The sequence below is a fragment of the Manacus candei genome, unplaced genomic scaffold (genome assembly GCF_025592945.1).
Source record: "Manacus candei isolate 608988 ecotype Guabito, Panama unplaced genomic scaffold, ASM2559294v1 h1tg000049l, whole genome shotgun sequence".
Lineage (NCBI taxonomy): Eukaryota > Metazoa > Chordata > Aves > Passeriformes > Pipridae > Manacus > Manacus candei.
The window spans coordinates 19,379,158-19,400,154 of NW_026138097.1; the positions used below are offsets into that span (position 1 = coordinate 19,379,158).

Genomic DNA, 20,997 nt, shown 5'->3' on the forward strand with positions numbered 1-20,997 from the left:
AGTGCTCATGTTTAAAGTTTCTAGGAAATTGAAATTTTCAGTCTAAGGAAGTCTTTCACCACATTGGAAGTGCGATGGACATTCAAGCTCAGCACATAGTCCAGATGCCTCCAAAGACAGAGGCTGTTTACCACTGACTTGCCTATTAGCAGAATCATCCTTTCCTACAGCTTCCCTATATGGATGAAACCTGACCAGCATTAAACCTAAAGGTAGAACGCCTTAGAAACAGCTTCTCTGGAAAAAACAATTACTTATACATGGTTACTCACCAAAACCAGTTAAAACACAATGCATTAGCATACATTACTAACAACCAGAACCTGAGCAGCCCACTTACTCAACAACCACACTCCTCTGTGCCTTTGTTGACCAGTTTCATAGACTAACCCAAATTAGCTACATATCTGAGTGTATTTGCTAGAAACATTAGCCAAATGCACTCAGAAAAACACCAAACTAGTTTCCTTTAAATCTTGTTGCCTGCATCCCATAATTCATCAGCATTTACAGCTGATGCATGAAATTCCATGATTCCACCTCAGATCAGTGCCATGCCAATCAGCTTGCCATATCAGCTACATCAATGACTTTCTGCTTCATGAACATTTGCTGGTGCTTTGTGGTTTACTTAAGTACCAATAATTACTTAAAACATTTTGAATTCACGATACCCACCATTATAAATGCACTGAAATGTAGGGCCATTGACCCCTTGAACATGGAGCCATTTACACTGCCAATAGAAATATTCCACGCTTCCGCTTTTCAGCACCTTTTTGGATCACCTTATCATCCACATGTAGCAATGAATTCCCACAATATATTACAAGAGCTCCTCCTTGTTCTTCACAACAGATGTTTTTCATGGATAATTTTTACCTTTCAATCCATAACTTCCTTGGGTTTTCTAGCCCTGTATCCACTCAAATATTGCTTTTAGTTCTCCTAACAAGAATATACTTTTATATACAGCAATAGCAGCATTTTTTTTCTTCTTGGTGCACAAGGGGAGTGGGAAGAATGACAGAAGACTGAGCTCCCTTTATTCAGCTTGATTAGAAGATGGGAAAAGAGCAATTTGCCTAATTTGTCATTTTAGAAAACAATCTCTTTCAGAACAAAATATAGGCATATAGATCAGTCAGCCTTATCTTTAATACTTAGATCAGGCAGCCAGGTACCTTCAGCCCACTGACTGCCTTTGCTTAAGAACACAAGAGTCAATATTTTAAATAAAGACACTGAAATTTCACTGAGGCAGCATGAGACCTTCAACATACTTCCTACTTCAAGTCAATAAGTTGAAGAACTTCAGGCAATGCAAATAAAGCCAACATTTTGTTTTTTTTACAAAACCTTTCTCAGGCAAAGTCATAAGCAATTGAAGATAACACTTTGGGGATGGATTGCTTTCCATGCTGCATAGCCAACTGCATTCTTTTAACAAAGCATTTTCTCCCAAAAGGTTCACATAACTTGTTTTCAATAATAATGGAAGAGGGAGAAAAAGTTAATTTAAAATATTCTGTTAATTCTTTTCTGTAAAGAGATCTCTCTTTCCCTTCCCAATTCTGAATGCTATAGTGCCATATCTAGGAGTAAAAAAAAGAAAAAAACCCAAATATCGCCAAACCCCACACAGAACAACTTCTTGCAATCTCCTTGAAAATTTTTCAATATCTGGCGAACTAATAAACATTTTAAAAAACTCCTGCAGCCAACATACACTAAGAGACTTGAAATTTAGGAGGCAAACCTGCTGAAGAGAACCTGCATTTTAAGTTTGCTGCCTAGACAGTAGTTTTTTCACCTCACTGGCTATTGTTCTGGTCTTCCTAGAATCCTCACTCAAATTCCTACAACTGGTATGAAGTAGAACACTGGCTAGCAGAAGCTACATTTTGCAAGGGGCTGGAGAGACTGGACCTAGTTGGGTGAAGAGGCTACATTTATACTAACAAATTAAAGAGTCTCATGCCACAATCATCCATAGTTAAACTGCTGTCACAGTTTTTTGACTTGCACTGATTCGCAAGTTTTCCAAACACTGGATGAAATTCAGTGTAGGTGAGCAGCAATTCTCACAGGCAGGTGGTCTGCTATGGAAAGTATATGTTTAACCATAGAGCAGTCATTTTGGTCTCATGACTACAAAGCTGTCTCTGGCACTGCAACTGCTGGAACAGATAGAAGAGAGAAAGAGGAAAAAAAAAAAAGAAGAAAAAAAAACTGTGGCACAGGAGACACAGGAGAGGAGGAGACCCTGCATGAAAATGGCAGTAAAGCCACACATCTAGAACTCAGGCACACAGAAATAGGAAATTTAGCAGGTTCAGTGCTATGCAAAAAGAGTTAAGACTAAAGAATTTCTGCACATTAGACCTCTCTTCTGTAACAGCTCTTTTGTTACAATAATCTTTGTTGCAGAAGACTAGAAGTAACAAGACAAGGCAGGTATACAAAACTTTTTATTGACAACAGAACAATAGAGAGGAACGTCACCACTTCCCATTCCTCAGGAATGTCTCCATTTCACAGTCAGTCTGCTAAAAGTATACTTTCATGGTAACAAGCAACACAAAGGCATGGAGCTGTCTGTAACCTCAAGAAAAATGTTTTATCAGTGCAGTGTAAAGGGACCGACAGTGTGCAGGTGTGCAGGCCCTGTCACAACACAAACATGGCAGGCAACAGTATATGCAGAGCCAACAGGCACAGACACAAAGCAGTCAGAGGCCTCAAGTTATCTCCATTATTTCCATCTAAGGGCAATACCTGACGTGCTGTTCCATCCGTGTTCTGTTCCAGAAGTGAATATGTTACTCCCTCACTCCTTTTGCTTCTCCTGTCCTCAAAGATGTTAATACTTCCAGCTGAATGGTACCATGTCAGAGAATGCCCGAGCTTTTATATTTTGCTACCTCATACCAGTTCATGCATGCACTTGAGTTTACTTTCAGAAGCTTACATTGACATAAAGAAGCGGGGGGGGGGGAAGTGCTGCAAAAAAGAAAAGTATTTAGTTGTTAATTCTTCCTTGTTAACAAAAATATTTGGTAGTTGTTGAATATACTCCTTGTAATGTTGTTTTCAAAAAGTACGTATGCAGTCTACTTAACATTTTAAGGAAACTGCACATCAAACTATCTCAACGTAATTTCGAATACTCAGAAATTAAATTTGAACCAAAATTCAATCTATACAACAAAATATCTCAGTTTTCAAAGTACACAGAACTGCACACTTAGTGCAAGATGAAAGCAGTCTCTCTTCTGTATTAAGCTTCCTCTGCCTGCAGAACTGTACCGGGGACCCTGTGTAGTAGCTTATACGTTTATTAACATTTATTATTTTAACATGTTTTTCCTTTACTTAATGGATGTGCCTCTGGATGTATAGACTGGTTGTTAAAGTGCTTTAACATAAAACAAAAACCCAACACAAGAAAACATCCCTCAAAAAACCATAAGAGATGAGAGAATTTTATCTGAAGGACTTTGTACAGCATTTACAATGTCAGCATAAAGCATCTGAAACATGAGCATTCCCTGCAGACTGATGCAGTGCAAGCAGTCTCATACATTAGATACTGCAATTCCTCTGGATTCAAGATGCACAATACTTACAAAAACAACCCTAGAAGCAGAGACAAATGCTGGTGGCTCTTCCTCTTCTTTTTAGAAACATAATTAAAAAATCTGCATTACTCTCTCATAATTTAAATACATAAGTAATCTCCACTTTTATTACTTCATGACAATGACTTCAAATTTACATTATTTTAAGTACCGTCAGAATAGCTCCATGTATAATACAGATATTTGCTGATATCCTGTCAGAAAATAAAAAAACCAAAACCTTCCACTATATAAAAAAAATAATGCTGGAAAGACAAGAACACAGAACAGGGACTCGGTACAGACTATGATTTCAGTTTTATATCAACCACAGTTAACCCAAAATTAACAGATACACAGCGATATTCAAAAGCAGTGCAAATATCTTTGGAGGTTAGAATAAAATTATACTACAAGAACATAAGACAGAAGAAATTAAAAGGCAAGTACTTCAAGTACAGGAACCAGTCTCTGTGAGGTCCATCTTAGTGTTAGCTGGGAGTTCCTCTTCCCATCTTACTTCTTCCTCTGGAACACATTAGCCAACATTGCACCTGATGTAGTCAGCTGGCCCATTTTGTTCAAAAACTTGGTCTTTGTATCTTCACTCACCAGACTCGCTGCAATTGACATTGAGCTAGGAAAATAAAAAATTTAGTGACATAAGACTACAAAGAAAAAAGAACATTATGCTGTTATTTATTAAACAACTAAAGTGTCTTTGCATTTTAGAGGTTTCAACATAAAAGACCAGACCATGAAGAACTGAAAAAATCATCACCACCTAGTGCAAATATACACTGTTAAATCGATTTTAATGTCCTCACAGTCCTTGTGAAAATGGTAAAATATTTTTGTCCACACTACTTTTTGGTACCTTTGGATGTCCCCACATTAGCATTTATTACGTATTCAGCAATTGCTCTAGTGACAAATACCTCTGTGAAAGATTGGTTTTACCTTCTCAGCAGAAATGTCAATCCTTAACTTTTTTTTAGTATAAGTATGACAGTACTGGTTCAGACATGGACCTACCTAGTCTGAGTATCCTGCCTCCAACAGTGACCACTAGCAGACATGTACAGAAGAGTAGAAGCAAGGCATGTACAAAACAAGCGACCTCTTGTCTTAATTTTTAACTGTCTTGTTTTCCAACTATTTCCAACCTGAGCAGAGTTTAAAACTGGGTGTAGATTGTCAATCTAGTAACTTCCAATAAAGCTTTATTTTTATTGATCAGCTTTCCTTTGATCTCCTTGTAAATGTCTTGTAAACCCCACCCTGAGTTATACTGGGTCAGCCCCTCGCTGGGTAAGGAGCATTCTCCTTCTGATTGTTGTGAATGTGGCTCCTACTACCCGTGCTTGAATGTTCCTGCTTCATACATACTAGATAGGACAATGAAGAGTCCACAGGTTTGCCACAAACTGGACTGGAAGGAGCAACCCAATCAGTGCTGAAGCTACAACATGCTACAACTTTGAACATGTTAAGAAATTATCCAAATGCTGTGAAATTAAGATTTTTGTTTTTAATTTACAACATATCAGTGAGCTCAACTTCAGATATATATAACTTACACATATATATATATATAAGCATAGTAGGAGTAATCTGTCTCAAGACAGAACAAATGTACAATAGCAGGAATACTAATAAATATTCCATACTTCCCATATTTGTAGGAAAACGTTTCCCATTTTAACAACATTAGATAGGGCCAATTTTAAAAACATTTCCAATTAAATTCTCCCTTGTAAGCTCAGCGTGGACTCTGCATTTCAAAATTATACATAAGACCACAAAATATGTCTTACTGGTATAAGCCAGATTCCAGGAACAGACTTTTCAGTTTGCAAGGTTATAAACAGTTCTGTTAGACACAGCTGCATCAAGGCAGGTCAAGTTGAAGTTAACTGCTTCAACAGAACTTGAATGATTTCTTCAAAGTGAGCAGGGATGCGCTTAGTACTTTTTCCCATTTCATACCACAAAAAAAGGTGCTTAGTGATAATGAATTCTGGTTCTTTTTAAAGTACCTTAAAAAACAAAAGGAAGCTTCTCACTAAAGCTGTACTGTAGATTTACAGATAGTTTAATTATAAACTTTTTAAGTCAAATATTTCTTTCAGGCACAATCAATATCTTTGGCTTGATTATACACCTCCCATCAAGTAATGAATCACCTATTTCCAGCTGATAAAACTTAGCAGGTAAATTACTGCTACTGTAAGATGCAATTTCCTTTGATTTCATGATAAAACAAGGCCATATAAATTACGTAAATAACAGTTTAGACTCGCTATCAGCTGGTTAAGGACAAGAAGCTATTCCTGACTGACGTATCCTAGAGTTGTGTGTAACTAGGAAAAATTATTTGGAAAATACTATACCTTCCAAGCATAAGCAGCACTGAGAAAATAAAACTGCCCACTTCAGAAAAGAAAGCCCATCAGCTGGTAACAAACCTGTAGTTTTCAAACAAACTGTGCTTTCATTATTCTAATATTCCTGAATAAGTTTGAGGAAACCCAGGAAATGTACTATTGACATTCAAAACAGTTTTGGGGGAATATCAGCCATCTGCTGTCAAAAATAAAAATTTAACAACTGGAGCGTCTAGGACTTCGTGTTTTCTATTACTATGTTACTGCAAATATAAATATAATCCACAGCACTCAGCAGACTTAAAATATGCCACCAAAGTACTTCTATTACTATGCAAATTGAACATTTAAACATATCAATAAAAATAATATGAAATCAAGTAATTTGAGTCTCACATCTTCAAAAAGTAATCAGAGATCCAAATAAGGCAGTAGCATATCTTGTTTGAAACAACTGGTCCTATAGAGAAGTCCTTGCATTTATTAATTATTTAAAAACCAAAGCAAAACCCAACCCACAAACAAAAAAAATGTGTAAATGTCAAATTTTTGACCAGTGTCTAGATGAATTACATGCTACATAGAGTTCTGCCTGTTTTATGGGAAAGCTCTAGGCCAAAACAAACATTCATGCTGGGCATTTTATAAAAATCAGCTTGTAACGTAAGTTCTTAGCCATGACTGAAATACCTTGTTGATTGCTAAAGAAAATGCTTAACAGAAGTGGCTCTCCAATATATAAAAATGCTAAGTTTAATCTTCTTTAAAAACTATTTCTTTGACCCCATATTATTTGACAAACCTTTTCTAACAGCAAGGGGGAAAGACAAGATTATCAGCAGCATCTTATGATTGCTTTTGTATCTGTTTTTATTTCTGTGCATGCATTCTCATGCTGTTAACAAAACCCAGTAATTTATATCCCAGTTGCATTTAAATCCTTTGTCAAATATATAATTGTCACTGAAATTAGGAACTGAAATTAGCAAGGGCTTAGGGAAAAAAAGGAGATATTTATGTATATGAAAAGGTCATTTCTTCAGTGGTAAAATATTTCTTGTTAATTTTGTACAGTAAAAGATCAGACCATAGTCTGATTTTTAGTAAAAAAGGGGAAGGCTAATTAAGGAAGAGAGGAACACACTGCAAAGACTTATCCTTTTCAAAACTTAAGTTTTCAGCAGTTGCATCCTAAAAGAAAATATACTAGATGTTGTATCAGGTTTGCATTTACTGGTTTCTGCAATGGCTTAATAGGACTAACTGTGATTTCAAAGTATTTACTACCAGCAATCCCTGAAATATCTTATTTGATGCATGAGAGACTGACCCTTTTTCCACACCACATTTCTTCTGTTCAATTCTTGTACAGCTTTCCTATTTTGGTAATTCTCAAACTACCAGTTGCTTCCAGGACCATGCCTGAGCTCTTTCAAGAAGTAAATTCTATCCACTTGTTACAGATATGGAAGTGTGACACAAACAAGCTTCAGTAACTCCCTCAATTCCCATGGCAAAGTATTGGGATTGAGGACAGATTTTCTCTTAAGATACCTACTGTTTCTTCTCAAACTCTTCCTGGCAACACCACTAAGGATTTATTAAGTTATATAATTATCCATGAGAAGTTACCTGTCAGGACGCCATTCCAAGCAACAAGCATGCAAAAGAGCACATACAACTCATCATAATGACACTAGGCTTTCCAAATCTCCATGTCCAGTGTGGGTCTGTTAGCTACCTTTCTTTTCAGGAAATTCACACAGGTAGCCCAATTTATACACTGGAGAAGCTGTTTTTGTGTTTACTAGTCACAGGCAAGCAAGGTCAGCAGCCTGGAGCAAGCCATTCTCAGGACCAGAACAATTCCCTCAGCCTGCAGGCTGCCCCCACCCAGGGTGGCAAGGTGTGTACCACATACCTTGCTCTAAGCACTTAGGCCAGACACCTCCTGCTTTCTCAGATTCAGGACAGAAATTTAAATACTGCTTTAAATGGATAAAAAATTAGGGACAAAGTAACACGGGAAAACAAGAAAGTCATTGCTATTGATACAAATAAATATTTCTTGTCCTGTCTTTTTCACTGGAGACAGAAACAACCACAAACTGTGTTAAAGTTCCTAAAATCTGTTTTCAAATACAGAATATGTCAGTATGGGATTTCTGGTCACAAACCTTGGACACCATTATGGAATACATTCTGCAGAACATTACTCTGGAGACATATAAAAAAAAGGAAGTGGAAGTCTTACCCTTGTGGTTCTTGGACGGTCTTGTTTTCCACTTTCTGTTCACACTCTTTTATCATGGAGCTCAAAATAACCTAAGGAAGAGAGATACATGACATTTGACATTTTTCCTTTTACGTTAACACTTCTTACGAAATGTACTCTGCAACTAATTCTGACATTAGCGGAACTGTTTGAAAAGTTTTTTTGTTCTCCAGTTACCTGATGTCTTGTGGCTAGAAACAACAAAAATGTTCAAAATACCTTAAGGAAGTAAATGTTTTTGAAACAGTTACAGGAGTTCCAGATGCCCTCCTGTTTCCCCTCATTTTCTGAAATAAAGTGAACTTGCTTCTATGACATACCATATCTTCATGAACATTATGCATGAAAGAAAAAGGAAGGGAAAAAAAAAGTATGATGGCATCCCGAGACAACACCTTAATGGAAAGGAATTGCTAAAGCAAACTTGGTATCCTTCCACTGGTGTCTTCCAGGGTTCCTATGAATCATGGCTTTTTTCCTTTATTTAAGCAACTGTAGTGTTAAAGGTTTCTGCAAAGTATTTAAGACTGAAAACACCTCCACACTGACATTTTCACATTTCTCCAAAAATAAGGAATGATTCCCAGGAGTAGGCTTTAAAAAAAAAAAAATACAGTTCATGGGACAGGTATATGGCTCCCTGCCCTGCTTACACAGTACTTAATGTGTACACACACATTAAGACAAAAAGCATTTGAAACACTTAGGCAAAACAGTTAGGCAAATGTGCATAATGCAAAATGTGAAACTATAAATATATATATGTATATGTACATGTATATATACACACACACACTGCATAAGTGGAAACTTACGCTGCTCACAGCTCAGGAGAAAGCGAAGCAATTTTTTTTGAGACACTAAACTTAAAATCTCAAAGCTACAAGCAATATAAATTAGTAGTGTCTTACCAAACCATAATATATACAATAAAGGAAAAAACCCCAATTTCAATCTTTAAAATATGGATCAGTCACTAATGGTTACTACCAGCTGGTAACTGTTTTTAAATGTATTTATACACATTAAGAAGCTGGTTTCTGTCAAGTTGCTTTGGACATCTGCAGCACAACCTTTAATTACACTGGTAAGAAGTGGCCTGGTCTACAGATCTGTGCCACCCCTCACTCTATTTCTCCAAAAATATTACTCCAGCATTTGAAACGTTTTAGGTAGCAGGTGTTATATACACTTGAATGTTTCAGAGAGCAGCATTCGAAAAGGACTACAACTCTTACTGCTAAATCTGCCGTCCTTCATTTGCATAAAACATTATACAAGGTACTTAAACTCAGTAGTACAGAGATACAAGACAAATACATTCAGAACTCCTGTGAAAAAGCAAGGTTTTTGTTCTGTATCAAAAAATCACCTGAAATTTATAAGCACAGTGGCCATAATTTTGGTTACTTAGCATTTCTACCTGTGCACTGGAGCTTTTCTACATTTTTGTACATCTATCTGAATGAAGATGTTCCAAACATCAACATCAAATATGAAGTCTTGATCGAAGGGGAGAAAAATTCACCAGGGACTCAGAATCATTTCAGTAACATGATGGAGTTGCTGGCCATTGCACACCTACTTCTGGGAAGGCTTTGTTAATTTTTGGATGAAGTGGAGCAATTCTTTCCTCTTTCCCAAATCAATTTATCTTAAAGTTCAGGGCAAAACAGAGGAAAGATATAAATATAATATCATATGGCAATTCTACATTATGGCTTTGCACATACTGCTCTGACCTGTTCCCTTGGGTTCTCTTTGTTTGATCCTAGGACTGATTATGAAATCATGTAGACCTCCTTTAAGAGAGAGATTTTAGAGTTGTAACTCTATATTTAAAGACATTTAAGAGATATAACATGTTTAAGTATTATAAACAATACTGCAGTATATGGACTAAATATTTTGATCAAGTACTGACCATATCTCATTATCATGCAACTCACAATCCAGTTATTTTGAAAATAAATAGAAGGCAAGTGGAGAAGAGGGAAGAAGGGACTTAACATTGAACTAGAGATGCTGGTAAAGTACCTGAAATGTTTGCACAAGGTGAAATGTTTCTTTTAAAGATGAGAAGGTCTGGCCTAAATGCCCAACTTACTCTTTTGTTTATATGAAAAAAGGAAAGCAAGTATGAGGGATAAGTGGTAAATGTTGCCCGACAGGATCACAAGCCAATTCCACAAATGTTACCTTTCCAAGATAAGCATAAACTCTGTACTGATGTTAGAGCCATAAAAACTAAGGCTCTGTAAATGAGAAAACCATAGAATCAGCTAGGTTGGAAAAGACCTCTGAAATGATCAAGGGTTGGACTTGATGCACTACCACCACAGTTAATAGACCATGGCACTAAGTGCCACATCCAGTCTTACCTTAAAACCTCCAGGGACAGAGAATCCACCACTTCCCTGGGCAGCCCATTCCAATGCCTCATTACCCTCTCCGTAAAGAATTAATTCCTAATATCTAACCTAAACCTCCCCTGGCAGAGCTTAAGACCATGCCCTCTTGTCTTACTGAGAGCTGCCTGGGAGAAGAGACCAACCCCCACCTGGCTACAACCTCCGTTCAGGGAGTTGTGGAGAGTGATGAGGTCTCCCCTGAGCCTCCCCTTCTCCAGGCTAAACAACTCCAGCTCCCTCAGCCTCTCCTCATAGGACTGGGGCTCGAGTCTCTTCACCAGCCTTGCTGCTCTTCTCTGGACCTGCTCCAGCACCTCAATATCCTTCCTGAACTGAGGGGCCCAGAACTGGACACAGCACTCCAGGTGTGGCCTCACCAGCGCTGAGTACAGGGAAGAATCACTTCCCTGGACCTGTTGGCCACACTGTTCCTGATCCAGACCAGGATGCCATTGGCCTTCTTGGCCACCTGGGCACACTGCTGACTCCTGTTCAGCTTCCTGTCAATCCAAACTCCCAGGTCCCTTTCTGCCTGGCTGCTCTCCAGCCACTCTGTGCCCAGCCTCTAACCCTGCATGGGGTTGTTGTGGCCAAAGTGCAGGACCCAGCACCTGAACCTCATCCTGCTGGAATCAGACCATCTCTCCAGCTTGTCCAGGTCCCTCTGAAGAGCCTTCCTGCCTTCCAGCAGATCAACACTCCCCCTCAACTTGGTATCATCTGCAAATTTGCTAATGGTACACTCAATCCCCTCATCCAGATCATCAGTAGAGACTGGGCCCAACACTGATCCCTGGGGGACACCACTAGTGACCGGCCGCCAACTGGATGCAGCTCCATTCACCACCACTCTCTGGGCCCGGCCCTCCAGCCAGTTCCTAACCCAGCAGAGAGTGCCCCTGTCCAAGCTGTGGGCTGCCAGCTTTTTCAGGAGCATGCTATAGTAGACAGTATCAAAGGCTTTGATGAAGTCCAGGTAGACACATCCACAGCCTTCCCCTCATCCATCAGGAGGGTCACCTGGTCATAAAAGGAGATCAGGTTGATCAGACAGGACCTGCCCTTCCTAAACCCATGTTGGCTGGGTTTGATCCCTTGTCCATCCTGTAGGTGCTGTGTGATTGCACTTAGGATGATCTGCTCCATAACCTTGCCAGGCACTGAGGTCAGGCTGACAGGACTCTAGTTTCCTGGGTCCTACTTCCAGTCCTTTTTGTGGATTGGTGTGACATTCGCCAACTTCCAATCATCTGTATTTTTTTAAGTCATATAACCATTCGAATCGTGAATAACACCAGAGTAACCAAAATACTGAGAAAAGGGTTAATTCTGTTTATGCAAATATCTAACTATTTGAGATAGTAAATGGCATTTATTTCAGAAAACTATTTTAAGACAGAAGGCTTCCAAGACAGACACTAGAACTAACCAGGCCTCAAAGCCTCTACCACAGTGCAAATATTTTTAATTTTATATTTCTCTCCAGTTAAAAAAACAAAGCACTTGGCATCATGCCTGAAGCCACTTAATCACAGTGATGCAAAATGTAGTAATGGAGGATTGAGAGTTGTCTTTCCTTATTGATTTATTTTTAATCCTATTCAAGTCCTCAGTTCCTTCTCTGACTAACAAGACAAACTCAGTCAAATAAGCTCTTTTGTTCTAATTCAGGGCATCTTTTGAACTGACTATGGCCTTAAACCTTAGAAGTTGCATTAACTACAAAAATGAAGTAAGTAGTATTTGTATCAGTTATCCCATTAGTGAAGGAAAATTAAACTTTTGCCTACTGCAGCTTTCAGATATATTCTTAAGACTTCCCAAACCACAATACATCTCCCAGGTCTCTCTGAACACAGTATCTATCACTGCCACATCTCCAGTGCTGCCTGTGGTAAAGAAGCACAATTCTGTTGCCTTTGACTGATGCTCAGTTTACTACTGTTCCTCCTGACTCACCCTTCTGAAGTCAGATTCTTTCCTTTTAGGTCGGAAAGTTCCTCAAATAATAATATACAGAAATTAAAAGAATGAGACTATTAGATTAAAAATGTAACTGGAAGAAGGAACTTTGTTACTGAATATAAGGACTTAGGACTCCTAGAGAATACAGTCATTTCAAGTAAGTCACTTTTGCAAACATAAGGAAAATAAAATTAATTTTCTCATGTACAATGTAATCCATGAAAGTGCAGTATTAACCTTCAAAGACCACAACAATGTTCCTTTGTACATTCTGATTAAATCTTTTTCTTCATCTCTTGAAATGTTTATCCTGCTAAGGTTTCCTCCAACATGCAACTAAACTATGTCTCTTGTTTTCAGCTACTGACTTAACATCTATGTGTTTCAATCAGATACTATTCATCTTCTTCAAGTATTTACAAAAAGTGCATATACCAAGATTACAAGTTTCTCAAGTTGGCTTCTCATTGTAATTCTTCTAGTTTGCTGCTTTCTGTAAGCTCCTCCTACCAGAGAAAATCATGTTTGCTTCTGTGTTGTCCTATCTGCTTATTTTAATCTGCTTTTTACAATTTACAGAATCACAGAGGGGTTGAGGTTGGAAGGGGCATCTGGAGATCATCTGGTCCAAGCCCTTGCTCAAGCAAGGCCACCTGGAGCCAGCTGCCTGTGGCACGGAGACTCCACTACCTGTTTGGTCAATCTGTGCCAGTGCTCGGTCACTCTCACAGTAAAAAAATCCTCTGCCAATGCCTCTGGTCCTGTCACTGGGCACCACTGAGAAGAACCTGGCTCAGCCCTCTTTGGACCCTCAGGTGTTTGTCTATATGCTGATGCCCCTGAGCATTCTCTTCTGTAGGCTGAGCAGTCCCAGCTCTCTCTGCCTCTCCTCCAGTCCGGTCATCATCTTCGTGGCCCTTCACTGGACTCTCCCCAGTAGATCCATGCTTCTGTACTGGGGAGCCCAGAACTGGACATAGTACTCCAGATATGAAGTACATTCCATGTATTTCAGGACTATACTTTCCTCATTTTTGATTTCTTTCCTAAACTCCACCAACTTTCATCTGTATTTCTTTGGATATATTGTAGCCATTCATTTTAGTGTATCCTTGTTTTGATGAAAAAGAAAGATGGTAAAAACATTAATTTTTCTTCAGTCTACAAAGATCTGTTTCAACATGAATTTCTGACAGTTGAATATTTCTCTGCAGAGATCTTCAGTTTAGAAATAAATGTAAAAAGCTTTTACTGTTTTTTAAATAATGTGACCTACTCCTTATAAAAAAACCCCTATGTTTTGATACACTTATGAGCAGTTCTCCTTAAATTCTGGTTTTAAATACCATTACATTTTAACTTTTTCTGCCACCTGCATCTCATACTCAGTAAACAGCTGCTCACCTCATGCTCCGGTGAGAGATGTTCCATGTCAGTTCGTAAACACTTCAGTCCTGGTAAAAAGTGATTGACCATTAAATCCTCTGAAATAACTAAAAACCAGGTTATTAAGGTATTATAAGGATTGAATTCTGAAATTATACAAGTTTTTGTCTGTCTTCCGATAATGTCATTCTGTGGAACACATAGACAGCAGCAAAACTAAGAAAATTTCATGATTAATAAAAAGCAAAAAGGATCTTAAACATATTTAACATCATATATTTCACACATCCATACCATTCATTTAGTATTGTTTCTTAATTTACTGGTCAAGATCAAGGGCTTTGATTTCGTAGCTTTGTTCTATTAAAAGTATCTATCAGTTCCACTGTATTGGGTTGGGCTGAGAGTGAGTTCACTTTCCCATAGGAGCTCTCACAGTCCTGTGCTTTACGCTGGTACCTGAAAGGCGTTGATAACACACCAGTGTTTTGGCTACTGCTGAGCACCACTGGCACAGCACCAGTGCTGTCTCTCCAACATTCCGCCCCTGACCAGCAGGCTGTGGGTTAGCAAGACCTTTAGAGGGGACACAGCCAGGACAGCTGACCCAAACTGACCAGAGGGATATTCCATACCATATGATGTCTGCTCAGATACAAAAGCTATGAGAAAGTAGAAGGGTCTGTGAGAGGCATTTGTTATTATGATGTTACTCTGCCAGAGCAACTGCTATGTGTGCTGAAGCTCTGCTTCCCGGGAAGTGGCCAGACATTGTTTGCTGGAGGAAAGCAGAGAATAAATTTTCAGTTTTCCTTTGTTTCCATGTATGGCTTTTGTTTATTAAACTGCCTTTATCTTGACCCATGAGTTTTTTCTCCATTTTATTTCCCCCCCACCTTCCCCCCCATCCTCCTGAGGAGGAGAGTAGTAGAATGGCTTGGTTGGCATCTGGTGTCCAACTAACCCACCAAATTTACCATCTGTGAAAACCTCTTCCTTATGCTGAATAGATCATGTTTTACCTCACATATTCAAAGACAAACTTAACTTATTTCTCAAGTATTAAACTTCCACCACCACCACAGAAGTAACAGCTAAAGTTCCCCCCAAAAAAGGATACAACAACAGGAAAGAGCACTGTAGGATTCAAACAGGTGGGTAGCGATATCCAGTCTCTTCGAATCCACAGACTGCTGGTTGTTGACCAAGGCTAACTTGTGCAAGTGTGGAATAACAACTGGAAAAGTAAATACGGGAATAAGTGTTTGAAATTGCTTTCCACAGACTTGTTTAGCATTAAACAGTTGCTATGTGGCAATTGCAGACACCTGTGTGCCTGCAGGCACACACAACAGTGTGGAAAAAGAACTGCAAATAATTGCTTTTGATGGCACTGCCCTTGCAGATTTAACTGATCAACTCAAACTTGAAATAAAGATTGTGGTAGCACCACTTGAAATAAAAATGTATCTCAGAGTACCTTTGAAATAGTAACAACTCATAGGAAAAAAAAAATCAATATAATCAGCATACCTATTAGCTTTTGGACAGAAAGAGCAAGACTGCATCTTCTCACAGATGCAACTTACATTCATCTCTAAATCTGGGCTCAGCATTAGGTCCAACTCTTCCAAATGTCTTTATGATTTCTGTATGTAAAGAATGTTGGTCTTGATATTGAGGGTCTTCCAGGAAAGATGCCAGCTGCATTTTTACTCTCTCCAGAAGCTTAAATATTCCCAGAGAAACAGAAAGAACACAAAAGAATGAAGATGTTAGAAATTGTTATGGTCAATTCAGAGTATGTTTATAATCTTCCATATTTCAGATGACAAATGTTGGACTTTCTTCTAATTTACTTTTTTTTTTTTCCTAACAGGATGTTCCAAACTCTTCAATGCAGCTTTATGCCTTAAAGACTGTTAACAGGGTTTTAATCTGATTTATCTTTTAACTACAGAGAGGTGCTTCCATAGAGCTGGTCTTTCCTCCTGAGGTTTCCTTGGGTTTGACACTCCCATTTTTTACCTATTAAAATTTCCCACTTGCTATTAATAACTATGGAGTTTTCTTGTTTAATTAGAACTTCATTAATGAGATTTTTTATAATGTAGCTCAATTAATAGGCTGAAAAATTTTCTGCAGAGGACAGAGATGCAAAAGTAACCATTATAAAATCAATGGAATTAAAAAGATTTCTTCAACTAAAGGTTAGAAAAATGGAAAATAAAATTACGTAAGTACTTTATTTGCGTTCATAGTTGAAAAAATAATATTTTATGATACATTTAGGAAGGTGCTATCACCTCTGTACTCTAAGGTTTGTTTTAATTAGTGCAATGGATACAGTAATTTCTGTGTGGTAACAAAACAATATTCTTCCCAACTGATTATAGGCATGCATTCCAAGCTACAAAATTCTAACTTTTCCATCTTCTGAGTGCTTGTGAGTCATCACTGACTTGACTCACATTACTCACATTTCCTCAAACACATTCTTTTAGAATATGTTGAAATTACGGGAAGAATGCAAGCTCTGCAAAAAGCTGCAAAGATTTTAAGAAGAAATTCAATTGTACAGTTGTTATATAAAATAAAATCCAGCATTTCTACTGCTTACAGCAGAATCCTGGGTGTCTTCAGAATTCTGATCTATTACCAAAGTCTCATCATTTAAAAAGAAGGAGGAATTGCATCTCTACATTATCCTCAAGGATTATTTTGGTAATGTCACTATGTCTTTTAGTGCCATCTTGAACATCAAGCAGATATGACTGGAACTACAAGAGACTTGTCCTCTCTTCTGAAATAGTTGGGAGCCAAGCAGGATATCCGAAAGCATCTAAAATGGTAGAATATACTTATGTGGAGGTAACTGACTTCCATCATGTCTTTTTGGTTAGCATTTTAAAATAAAGCTTTTTTATTTGGAAATAATGGAGTTAGATTTCACAACCATACCAGACAATGTTTTAACAAACATTTTGAGCATGGGATTTCCCATCTTCTAGCACAGGCCTCCCCTTTACTTATCCATCTCTCTTTGTTTATGTTTGGTTTGATATTTAGAAGGGAATGTTTTTATTAGTTAAGAATTTGTTTCCAAAAGAACAATAAAAAAAAAAAGGCTGTTGCAAAACCGGAAAGCATTTTGGAAGAGAATATGACAAAAAAGGAAATAATTTATAAGCTGCCCTTTCTTTTACTCTGGATTTATAAAAAAATTATCCATCTACTATGCTACAAAACCAGCAGCCTGACAACAGGTGTTTTACCTCTCTCTGAGTAACAGTTTCCATGATGGTCCCAAAAGCAGGAATTGTAGCAATCCTTACTGAACTACAATGGAAGAATAGAGTCTTTACAATGCATTCAACATTAAGAACAAAATTAATAAAAGCAAAATTAAAAAATTAGAACTTTTAAGTTACACATTAGTTTCTAGCAATGACACACACAAAAAAGAAAGCAGGCCAGGAAAAAGACAGACAGGATTAACTCAAGGTCTCAATCTGAAACTCACAATTCAGGATCACTGGACAAGGTAACAAGGGCCGGAGCAACCCGCTTGTCAACTAATGCTTCACTCATGCCTCGAAGAGTCAGCTGTAAACCAGTCAACATGCAATAAAAAACGGTTTGGTAAACTTGAAGAACTGGGTTAGCTGTGACTGAGGATGGGCAGGTAGACTCTTGGGGTTGTTCTTGGTTTAGTCACCCACACAAGACATTAAAGCGACTAAGACTCTATTCATGCTGTAGCATTTGTTAGTAACAACCTGTTAGTGAGATTAGCAAAAGCATCCCTCCTTAGCCTGAAAGAAATATCACATCAGAATGTCCAGGAAATGAAGTACCACAGTTGTCTATCAGAAATGAGGTATGGCCAAAACTACTTGGCATTTCATTAATGCAGGTGACACTTAATTTAGCAGTAGTAAAGCTGATAGCATTACAAAATATAGTAATATCCAGCTTTCTGCTAGAAATGATTTAAGCAATTTGAAAACTGAGAATATGATTAAATATAAAAACCCATAAAAATATATTAAACGGATCTAAGTTTTCTATTTAAATTTTATTCAGCAGTTTTATCCAGTTTAGTTCTAGGCATTGCAGTAAAACTTTTTATTTAAAAATAAGTGATTTAAAGGTTACATTTGCTTAAAAGTAATCCAATTTTTGTTCAGCTAGACTAAGAAACATAACTGATGGTTATTTCTTTTCAAGTATTAAGAGGGATGCTATGTATATAAGATAGTCAGGGAACTTACATTTCAGGGTCACTGGAGAGAGTAATGAGAGCAGGAACAACTCTCTGAGCTACCAGAGTTTCATGAACCCCCTTCACCAACAGCTGAATGGTCGGAGCAGGGGGATATCACAGGCGATGCACGGAAAGAGCGAGCACAGTATCATGGGAAGAAGAGTGGCACAACCAAGAGAGAGAAAGAAAAAACACAAAAAGCGAACCAAAATTAGAAGCTAAGCAAATACTGCTACACTAGTGCTTCATAAATGCAAAGGCATGAAGAAAGCTGAGGTGGTCTGGCAATCAGCACAAACATGACAAATTCAACAATACAATGTTTTCTCTATTTTCAGATATTTTAAAACTTGAACTCACAGCTTGAGCAATATAATGTAATTGAGTATTATAATTCAAATACTAATTATGTATTATAATTATAAATAAAATTATGTATAACTAAATTCTAAACCAATGCCAATCTGAGTTTGACAATTTATTCTAAATGCTGCTCCTAACTCAATACAATGGCATTTATCATAGTAGGTGGCTGTCACATGCAAAACAGATGTCTTGAGTAGGCCAAATGCGTAGTAGTTTTCCCACACTGACTGATACCTTTCACACCTTTTACAATGTGACAAACAGCACCTTCCCAGATGCCAAAAAGCTTTCCTGAAAGTCATTCAGGACTACTTTATATTTAACCACCATCCAAGCAGTATATATGCTGGTCTATGCAGGTAGGAAATGGAAAATCCTTGAAATATCCATGAAACGTACTTCATCAAGTCTTTTTGCAAACTAAGGAATAGATGTATTTTTTGCAATACATCCCGAATTTTAAAAACTTGAAATCGCAGTGGAATTTATTATCCATGAACATGAGAAAGTCGTTTGAATTCAGATGTTCCCAGGTGATCTGTTTTACATTACGTATGTAGCTATACATCAGCATTTACTGTATATGCTGCAGATGCCCTTTACATGTTTTCTACATACGAAAAGCTGCTAATTTTCAAAAATGACAAGCTGCACACTTTCTCCAGATATTCAACAAAACAGAGTGGTTTTGTCTTCATTAATAAAAAGAGGAAAGCCTAGATATTTCCATTTTGAATCTCATGTAAGGAAGTCTGCATGTATTTGCTGGTTTTAGGAGATAAACATAAAAAGCTAATCAGTAAGTTCATGTGAGAAATTTGAAATGTCTTTTTAATATTTAGCCATATTCTAACTACTCACATTACATAATAAGCACAAATTAAATTCTAAGTTTTTCCCCCAGCAGTGCAACAAGAGATCCACAGAGCATGGGGAAAGCAGTGGCTGTCAGTATATCAGTACTAAAATCAGGCAATATTTACACCCTCTAACTAGAGAAGATTTTATATTCTATTTGTTTGAGCATTCCTGCTTTACCAACTCTGAATATCAATTGAAGAAAGTTGTGAAAGATTGGAAGGAACCTGACTTTCCGGAAGCTTCTATACAAAGCAGTCATTTTTATTTAGCAATATTTGTGTGTGCATGTATGTGCATGCATGCAAGTGTGCACACAGACACGGAATACAGTGTGGCCTTAAGGTAGTAACTAGGGAAGGAAGAATGGGGAAAAGCTGTATAAGAACATATGCATTATTGCTGCAAAGCACCTGGAGGGAAAAATTTGCAGCTTCCTATACTTGTTACTCAGAAAGTATTAGGAATATCAGTTCAACTACAGCATTTTAACATTAATACATTTCACAATGAGTTAACACTGGTGACAACTTAAAGTGCTGATCTGTTGAGTTCATGGGCTACTCTTCGAACAGCTGTTAAGGACATAGCTCACTGGTTATGATGATCTTACTCTCAGATACAGATTTAACAATTTTCCATTTATTAAAAGAGAGAATGCTTCCTATTTTCAATCTTGGGCAAATAGGGACTCAAGTTTTCTTTACCAATCTTCATTTTGAGAAAGACCTAGCAGTGCTTTGAATAAAAAATGCTTGGGATTTGTGTAATTAGCAAACAATTTAGAATGATCTCAGCTTCATTACTATGTGGTCTACCACACTTCTAAGTATGGTAAAGCACAGTAAACAGAAAATAAAACATGCTTTATAACACAAGTGTCATTCTGAAGATAAGTGGTCCTAGTCTTGAACCTAAACAGACCAATAAAGCTTATATATAACTCAACTATGCACTTCATGTTCAAATCAGCAGCAATCAAATCCGTTTGCATCAATATTCAAACAGGAAACTACTGACTGAAAACATTAATATATAGAAGCGACAGAAACAGCTGGATGGACAAAGCCATGTTAGCAGCATGTAAGGTTGGAGGGAGACAGACGATGTAAATTTTTATCCTGTTTTAATTCCTCTAGATCATTAGTCATACATACTACACCTTAAAAATGGCAGCACAAAGCTGCCTGCCACCAAAGGAGTGAAGCAGTAGAATGGCTCCAAATCACTTCGGTGTCCTTCCAATCTTTAATGGACTGTAATGGTTGGGTAATGCAGATGGGCCTGTGGTTTCTGTGCTGCTCAGAATCTTTATTGTTCCCATACAGCTGTCCTGCAGGTCACATACTCTTTATCTTATTACCTAATTGCTGGCCTTTGCCATTCAGCAGCCTCTGAGGTGTCAGATTCCTTGAATGAGGAATCTTCCAATAGTAAAACCAACTATTACCACTTTACACAG

At 37.7% G+C, this 20,997-nt stretch overlaps 1 protein-coding gene across 4 annotated transcripts in view; it reads right to left on the reverse strand.

Annotated features, from left to right (window-relative positions):
* Positions 1-3,841: 3,841 nt before the first annotated feature.
* RELCH (RAB11 binding and LisH domain, coiled-coil and HEAT repeat containing) overlaps positions 3,842-20,997 on the reverse strand; it is a 74,084-nt gene continuing 56,928 nt past the window's right edge. For 2 of the 4 annotated variants that reach the window (XM_051799356.1, XM_051799355.1), the window contains exons 23-29: positions 18,319-18,401; positions 17,320-17,383; positions 15,634-15,772; positions 15,165-15,281; positions 14,063-14,151; positions 8,262-8,332; positions 3,842-4,257 (exon numbers count right to left, since the gene is read on the reverse strand). In XM_051799356.1, coding sequence (XP_051655316.1) covers positions 4,137-4,257; positions 8,262-8,332; positions 14,063-14,151; positions 15,165-15,281; positions 15,634-15,772; positions 17,320-17,383; positions 18,319-18,401 — 684 coding nt within the window. In that variant the 3' untranslated portion in view covers positions 3,842-4,136. Of the gene's footprint in view, positions 4,258-8,261; positions 8,333-14,062; positions 14,152-15,164; positions 15,282-15,633; positions 15,773-17,319; positions 17,384-17,567; positions 17,651-18,318; positions 18,402-20,997 lie in introns of those variants that run through there. The other 2 variants (XM_051799358.1, XM_051799357.1) reach the window with 2 other exon arrangements.